This window comes from Pteropus alecto, unplaced genomic scaffold (assembly GCF_000325575.1).
Source record: "Pteropus alecto unplaced genomic scaffold, ASM32557v1 scaffold98, whole genome shotgun sequence".
In the NCBI taxonomy this organism is placed as follows: domain Eukaryota; kingdom Metazoa; phylum Chordata; class Mammalia; order Chiroptera; family Pteropodidae; genus Pteropus; species Pteropus alecto.
Window position 1 is genome coordinate 11,856,030 of NW_006443570.1, and position 8,355 is coordinate 11,864,384.

The window sequence follows — 8,355 nt, forward strand, 5'->3', positions numbered from 1 at the left end:
ACTCCCTGAGACAAAAAATATTGAAATTAGGCCAATTAATAACCCTACAATGGCCTCTAAGTGTTCAAGTGAAAGGAATAGTTACACATTTCTCACTTTAAATCAAAAACTAGAAATGATTAAGCTTAGTGAGAAAGGCATGTCGAAAACTGAGGTAGACCAAAACCTTGACCTTTTGCTCCAAACAATTAGCCAAGTTGCGTATGCAAAGGAAAAATTCTTTAAGGAAATTGAAAGTGCCACTCCAGTGAACGCATGCATGATAAGAAAGCACAACGTTTTTGCTGATATGGAGAAAGTTTTAGTGGTCTGGATAGAAATCAAACAAGCCACAACATTCCCTTAAACCAAAACCTAATCCAGGGTAAGGCTCTAACTCTCTTCAGTTCTGTTAAGGTTGAGAGATGTGAGGAAGCTGCAGAGGAAATGTTTAAAGCCAGCAGAGGTTGATTCATGAGGTTTAAGGAAAGAAGCCATCTCTGTAACATAAAAGCCAAGATGAAGCAGCAAATGTTGATGTAGAAGCTGCAGCAAGTTGTGCAGGAATTCTAAGTAAGATAATTAATGAAGGTGGCTACTAAACAACAGATTTTCATTGTAGATGAAACAGCCTTATATTAGATGAAGGTGCTATCTAGGACTTTCATTGCTAGAGAGAAATCAGTATCTGGCTTCGAAACTTCAAAGAACAGGCTGATTCTCTTGTTAGGGGCTAATGCATCTGGTGACCTTAAGTTGAAGCCAATGTTCGTTTACCATCCTGTAAATTCTAGGGCACTAAAGAATTATGCTAAATCTACTCTGCCTGTGTTCTGTAAGTGGAACAACAAAGCCTAGATAACAGCACATCTGTTGACAACATGGTTTACTGACTATTTTAAGCCCACTGCTCGTTGATAATGTACCTGGTCACCCAAGAGCTGATGAAGATATATACAGTGAAATTAATGTTGTTTTCATGCCTGTTAACACAACATCCATTCTGCAGCCCACGGATCAAGAAGTAATTTTAACTTTCAAGTTTTATTATTTAAGGCTGGGGCTTCCATAGATAGTGATTCCTTTGATGGATCTGAGCAAAGTAAATTGAAAAACCTTCTGGAAAGGATTCACCATTCTAGATGTTATTAAGAATACTTGTGATTCATGAGAAGAGGTCAAAATATCAACATTAACAAGAATTTGGAAGAAGTTGATTCCAACCCTCACAGATGACTTTGAGGGGTTTAAGACTTCAACGAAGGAAGTAACTGCAGATGTGGTAGAAATAGCAAGAGAAGTAGGATTAGAAGCAGAGCCTGAAGATGTGACTGAATTGCTGTGATCTCATGATAAAACTTCAATGGTTGAAGAGTTGCTTCTTACGGATGATCACAAAAAGTGGTTTCTTGAGATGGAATCTAATAAAGTTTAAAGTTAAAAAAATATGAAAAATAATGAAAATAGTTTTGTCATTGTGGGATTCTAGTTATATATTTTCATCTTGATGTTTTCAAATGTTCCTTATAATAGTGTTCTGATATGCACAAAGTCTAAAGTGAGATGAAATCTACTCCTGGTGAAGATGCTATCAGAATTGTTGAAATGACAACAGATGATTTAGAATTTTACATGACCTTAGCTGATAAAAAAACAGTGTGGCATGGTTGGAGAAGATTGATTCCAGTTTTGAAAGACTGTCTACTGTGGGTAAAACACTATAAAACAATATCACAGGCAAAAAGAAATCATTCGTGAAAGGAAGAGTCAATCGATGTGGCAAACACCATTTTTGTCTTATTTTAAGAAATTGCCATAGCCACTATAGATTTCAGCAACCACCACTCTGGTCAGTCAGTGGCCATCAACAGTGAGGCAGAACCCTCCACAAGCAAAAAAGATTAAGAATTGCTGAAGCCTCAGATGGCGATTAGCATTTTTAGCAATGAAGTGTTTTTTAAAGAAAGTATGTACATTGTTTTTTTTAGACACAGTGCTATCACACACTTAATAGACTACGGTATAGTGTAAACGTAACTTTTATATGTACTGGACAACCAAAAAATTTGTGTAACTTGTTTTATTGTGATATTTGCTTTATTGTGGTGGCCTGGAACCAAACCTGCAACATCTCTGTGTTGTGCCTGTATTCTAAAAACTCAAATAATTCAGGTAATATATATGAAGTAAAATATGGGCCTTCTCAAATCTCTAATTCCATTCCCAATAATATTATTTTTTAGAGGTAACCACTGTACCAATTTGGCCTATATCTTCCTTGTCTTTTGAAAAAAATTATATATGAACTCTATTTTACATCAGTGGGATCATACCATACCTACTTTTTAGTTTTATTGAGATATACTTCAACAATTCAATTCCATGTGAATACTTTATTCTCTGAAGTATAATACTTACTATGGATATGGATTGTTATTGATCAACATTTAAGTGGTGATTAATTAAAATTTAAAATGTTTAGATGTTGATAACTAAAATATGGCTCCATTCCACTCATTTAGGAATGTGTTGAATACCTACAATATGCCCAACATCATGAACGTTAGAAAATGTAGAACAGACACAGGCCTTTTCTCTCTAGGAATTTAATATGTAGTTGTAGAGACATGACCTTATATGAAACTACTAGGAAAAACTTTAAGCGCATGGAAATATATTACACAAACTGTAATTTATCTCCTTTTACATTTTCTTACTCTACTGTGCTCATCCCTGGTCTTACTCTTTCCATTCCTGAATTTTATTTAATTTTATTTATTTAATTTTATTTTTTATTTTATTTTACTTTACTTTTTCATGCCTACAGCACCTGGTCTTCCTAGGTGGTCTGTCATCCAAGTACTAAACAGGCCTGACCCTGCTTCCGAGATCAGATGGGATTGGTCTTGTTCAGGGTAGCATGGTTGTAGACCCATTTCTGAATTTTAAAAAGGAAAATGTTTCTAAAACTTTCTTCCTGCTCAACTATGTTTACTTTTTCTTCATCTTGATATGTCATCTGTGATAATTTTTTTTCATCAGTGATAATCGATGCATACAGTGCTGTGTAGACATTTTACATATATAGACATTTGCGTCTTTTCATTCATGAATTCAATATTTAACAAATATTTCATTCATGAATTCAGTATTTAACAAATACTTAGGGAGTACCATTGTGCAAGGGCCTGTGCCTATGCAGAGATACCTGTCTTTGAAGTGGGTTCCTCTGCTATCAAAGCTTAAGTCAGGCACTTGCATTACAAGAAAAAAAAGTCAGGGCTTCCACTGCACTGTAGCTTTGCGGAAACTTTTGAAACCAGGAAGTGTGAGTCTGCCAATTTTGTTTTTTTTCAAGATTGTTTTCACTATGTGGGTACCTTGAGATTCAATGTAAATTTTAGAGTGGATTTTTCTGTTTTTGCAAAAAATATCATTGGGATTTTGATAGGAATTGCATTGATTCTGTAGATCAGTGTAGTATTTGCATCTTAACAATATTAAGTATTCTAATCCATGAACATGGGATGTCTTTCCATTATGAATATCTTCTTTAATTTCTTTCAGCTGTGTTTTGTAGTTTTTATTGTACAAGGCTTCCACCTCCTTGGTTAAGTTAATCCTAAGTTTTTTATTCTTTTTGATGTTATTGTAAATGGAATTGTTTCATGATTTCCTTTCCAACTTGGATGCCCACCCCCTTTTATCCTTGCTTAATTGCTCCAGCTAGAATTCTAATCCTATATTGAATTACAGTGGCAAAAGCTAGCATCCTTTTCTTGTTTTCACTCCTTTCATTTTATAGATGTGTAAATGAGGCCCGGAGAGGGTATTTACTTGCCCAGGGTTATCAGCAAGTTCATAGCAAAGCAGGAACTGACACCCAGATCTCTTACCTTCTGGTCTAGTCTTCTTTCCATCATATTGGGTTGACAGAAATAAAGATAATGCTTAATGGAAAGGAGGCAGCATGATTCTCTTATTCTAAGTTTATTTAGAATATTTTCTCATCAATAAATCATAATAGATGACAGTATTGAAAAATTTTCATATTATGGGGTTTTTTGCTGTTTGCATTATAATTCTGAATTTTTATATCTGATGCTTATAACCTAAATGTTTACTTAAGTTTCAGAATGTCATTTTTCTTTGTATTTCTTCAGTGCAGTTACAATTGGAACTGATATGCTTGAATTGGACTGCCATATCACCAAAGATGAACAGGTTGTTGTGTCACATGATGAAAATCTAAAGAGATCAACGGGGGTTAATGTAAACATCTCTGATCTCAAGTACTGTGTAAGTAAAAATGTATGATAAAGTAATATCTAGTAGATATTAGGGCCTATAAGATTTTTAAAAACAGTGATAGATAGTGCCAGATAGTGCTTCAATAAATAATTAAAAAATTAATGATAGAAATTAAATAATGATTGTCAAAGGAAATTTAAAAAACTATTGTTTCAGTGAGGATGTACTCATTCCATACATATATAGAGACTTGTTTTAATAAATATTTAAACAAAATTTCCAGAGTTTTCAAATGTAAAGCTACTACCGTTCAATGTGCTTGAAGTATTTTATAATTTATTTGATTCAGATTAAATATATGAATTAGTCTTAATCTTCAAAATATAGGCAAGAGCCCTTTAAAAATCTGATTTTAGTAGTTTATATGCTCATTATCATAAATATTGTTAAATAGAAGGAAAAATGCTCAATTTACCACCTAAAGAAAACTTATGTTAACAGGATACTATCTATATGTAATACCCTGTATGTTTTTTACATAGTTATGATCCCATTGTATATTACGTATGTTCTATTTGTAAACACTTTAATATTTTGGCATGCTACACATTTTTCTGTGCTTTTTCTTTTTGTAATAGACTTTAGTTTTTAGAGCAGTTATAGGTTCACAGCAAAATTAAGTAAGAAAGTACAGAAAATTCCCTCTGCCCCCACACAGGCACAGCCTCCCCCAACTATCAACATCCCACACCAGAGTGGTACATTTTTCACAGTTGATGAACCTACATTGGTATATCATCTCTCAAAGTCCATAGTTTACATTAGGGTTCATTCTTGGTGTTGTACGTTCCATAGGTTTTAACATAAGTATAATGACATGTATCCACTAATGTAGTGTCATACAGAATAATTTTACTCCCTTAAAAATCCACTTTGTGTCTACGGCCATGCCACCCTGAACGTGTCTGAGCTCATCAGATCTCCGAAGCTAAGCAGGGTTGGGCTTGGTAAGCACTTGGATGGGAAACCACCTAGGATTACCAGGTGCTGTAGGCGTTAAAAAAAAAAAAAATCCTCTTTGCTCTTCCTGTTCATTTTCTTGCTCTCTTAATGCCTGACCACTGCTGATCTTTTTACTGTCTCCATAGTCTTGCCTTTTCTAGAATCTCGTGTAGTTAGAATTATATAGTATTTAGGCTTTTGGGATTCCATACTTATTTTTCATAAACATTTCAAATGACTGCAGTTATTCCACTGAGTGGAATATAGTTGTTTTTAACTGTTCCTCTATTGTTGGACATTTGAATGAGTTCTGAGTTTTCATCATCATAGATAACACTGCACTGAATGCATAAAGATGAAATTTTCTCTATGTTTCTATGCTTATATAAAGTTATTTAAGAGATATAAATATATATTTATAAAGATATTTATATTTCTTAAAAGTATTTATACAAATAAAAACTTATTTCTATACTTAAAATTATTTCCCTAAATAAACTTCTAGCAGGAAAATTATTAGGTAAAAGATTAGGAATATTATAGTGTCTTAATATATATTGAAAGTTACTATTGCCAACTTGCTTTTTAAATGTTTAAAAGAGTTCTAAAATCTGATAATTAGAAGAATTTTCATTTTGCTGTACTCTTACAATTATTGGGCATTACAACTATATCAAACATTTCCTAATTTGCTAATTTTTAATTAGCATTTATTTGATTGTGAGTTTAAAGATTTTTCTATATGATTTTTAATCATTTTTCTTTTTTTCTTTGAATTATCTCTTCTTAACATTTGTCTTTGTATATTTGTTATTTAGAAAAGGTCCATATTAAATAGTACAGATTTCTTGTAGGTTGTGAAATTAAGTAATTATATGATTAATTTGCTGAGGATGTTCTGCTAAAGGGTGCCTTCTGTAAACATATGTGGTGTTTTGTTCTTTTATTTTCTGAAGTAGCAAATCTTTATGTCTTGATGTCAGACATTAAAATGCTTTTGATTTTTTGAGAGCTAACTTTTTTCCAATCATATCTTTTAAAGGAACTCCCGCCTTACCTTGGCAAACTGGATGTCACATTTCAAAGAGGTAATATTCCCCATTTGCAGCTTAACCATTTACATTGAAGTATATTCATTTATGCTGAGAATTAGATATACAGGCATGTTCTCTTGTCATACAGTAAGTTCTGACTAAAAGTACTGTCCTTAAAACTCATGCTTACAAATCTGAAATCTTGACCCTGCAATGAGAAAGTCCAGAGATTTAATTGGCTCATTCTACTTAAATTTATGTACAGTTAATTTAAGCTTGAATACTAATGACAAGAAACCCAGATATTATTGGGGATACTTCGTACTTCTAAAGCTTCAAATTCTAGATTATTACTATAACTTGTAGTAATCGTAAATTAAATAAATGAAAAGAAATTGAAATAACCCCTTTCAGATCCTTACTAATTCTGTCACATTTGATTCTATGTCTTTTAACTGCTCCATATTTTAAATTATTAAAGAGAATTCTATTACTCAAATAAACCATCCATTTCCTAGTCATCTTTACTTTTTAATCACCAGCATAGAAGTTTTCTTTCTTTTGAGGGAACATTTCTCATAATGAAACATGTCACTTGGCCCAATTTGTTAGTTTTAGAATGGAACATGTCAGAGTGGAAAATACACCACCTTGAGATACAGGTTGCTGAGCAGGTATAGTCTTTCCCTCACTATTGCAGTTCAGCCTCATGTTTTGAATGATTCAGGTATAACTCAGTAAAACTGTAAGATGCTACATGTTATGGTCCTTAGTATGGTTTGCTTATAGTTAAAACCTTGGTTAAATGTCAAGGATCTATTGATATTAATTTTCAAAAAGAACTGTAACTACTTTGTGAACTAAATTTAAAACTGGCCAGTGTAATTTTACCTTGACCGGGAGATTTTAGAAATCAGAAATTTGTTTAGATATTTCTAAGGGATATTTAGATGTTGATTTTGCCTTCTAGGTAAGTATCATTAAGCTGTGTTGGTTTGAGGAAACACTTTTTTTATTCTTGTAATTAATAGGATTATATTTGCCAAGCTATTCTAATATCTGTGTCAGCCGTAGACTTATGAAAGTTAAGAAAATTGTGTAAGTGAAGTTTTTCCTGTTTTTCCCTTTGTAGAGCAAAGCCAAAGACTACAAAGATTAAAAGATCTTTCAAGAAAAAAATTTTTTTTTCTGGTTTTTATACCTCCCTCATAAAGTCATAAAATTTTTGAATGTGAAGAGACCTTTGAGATTATCTAGTTCTGTCTCCTCCTGTTGTAGATAAGGAAACAGGCCTAAAAATGTAAATGGATTTAAGGTGATATAGCAATTAAATGACACAACTAGGTCTCTCCTCTCTACCAGACCAGTATTCAGCTATACCATATTGCCTCTCCATTTGAAGTCTCTTTAAATACCTTATTAATAGCTATGCCATGTACTCTGAAGTTTCAGACAGCTGTAAAGAATAACTAACTTTAGTTCATATTGCATTTAACTCATTATTAACTTAAGACTGTGCCTCAAATGTGAAGTTTACTGTATTTGAAACAGACTATTACATAGTACTGTAAAAACTTGACTCATATTTGACAAAGATTGTTCAGTTTTTCCTATCCTGTTCCCCTGCTCAGAACTCTCACTTGCTTTTCTTTAAATACTGGAGAGAGAGAGAGACTGCCACTCTCAGAGGAATGCACATATCAGACCGCTTGTTTTCTTTGTGGTTCAAAACTTTCCTGGAGAAGAACTGTTTTCTTTTAAAAGTACTTTGATATGCCACAGGTTACATTAAAAAGAAAGAACATAAAAACCTGTTAACCAAGGAGTTTGTTATTATTATCCTACTTACATAAAAGTAGTCCTTTTTTCATGAAAAATAATAATTTAGATAATCTAGAGTTGATCGTAATGATCAGTTTTAAACTTCTAACATGTTGTGGAGGCCACTTCACGCAACACTTCCTATGGCATACTCTTGCCTAGCTTTCTTTTCTTTATTTTTTAATTAAAAATTTTTTTTCAATTACAGTTCACATTTAATATTATATTAGTTTCTAGCATACTTGTTTTTCTGTTATTTTCCTCTTTC

At 32.6% G+C, this 8,355-nt stretch overlaps 1 protein-coding gene and 1 pseudogene across 1 annotated transcript in view; both read left to right on the forward strand.

Annotated features, from left to right (window-relative positions):
- GDPD1 (glycerophosphodiester phosphodiesterase domain containing 1) overlaps positions 1 to 8,355 on the forward strand; it is a 37,733-nt gene that overhangs the window by 14,225 nt on the left and 15,153 nt on the right. The window contains exons 3-4 of the mRNA XM_006924890.3: positions 4,143 to 4,278; positions 6,275 to 6,320. Of these exons, the coding sequence (XP_006924952.1) occupies positions 4,143 to 4,278; positions 6,275 to 6,320 (182 nt within the window). The remainder of the gene's footprint in view (positions 1 to 4,142; positions 4,279 to 6,274; positions 6,321 to 8,355) is intronic.
- Positions 5,168 to 5,286, forward strand: LOC112473296 (annotated as a pseudogene).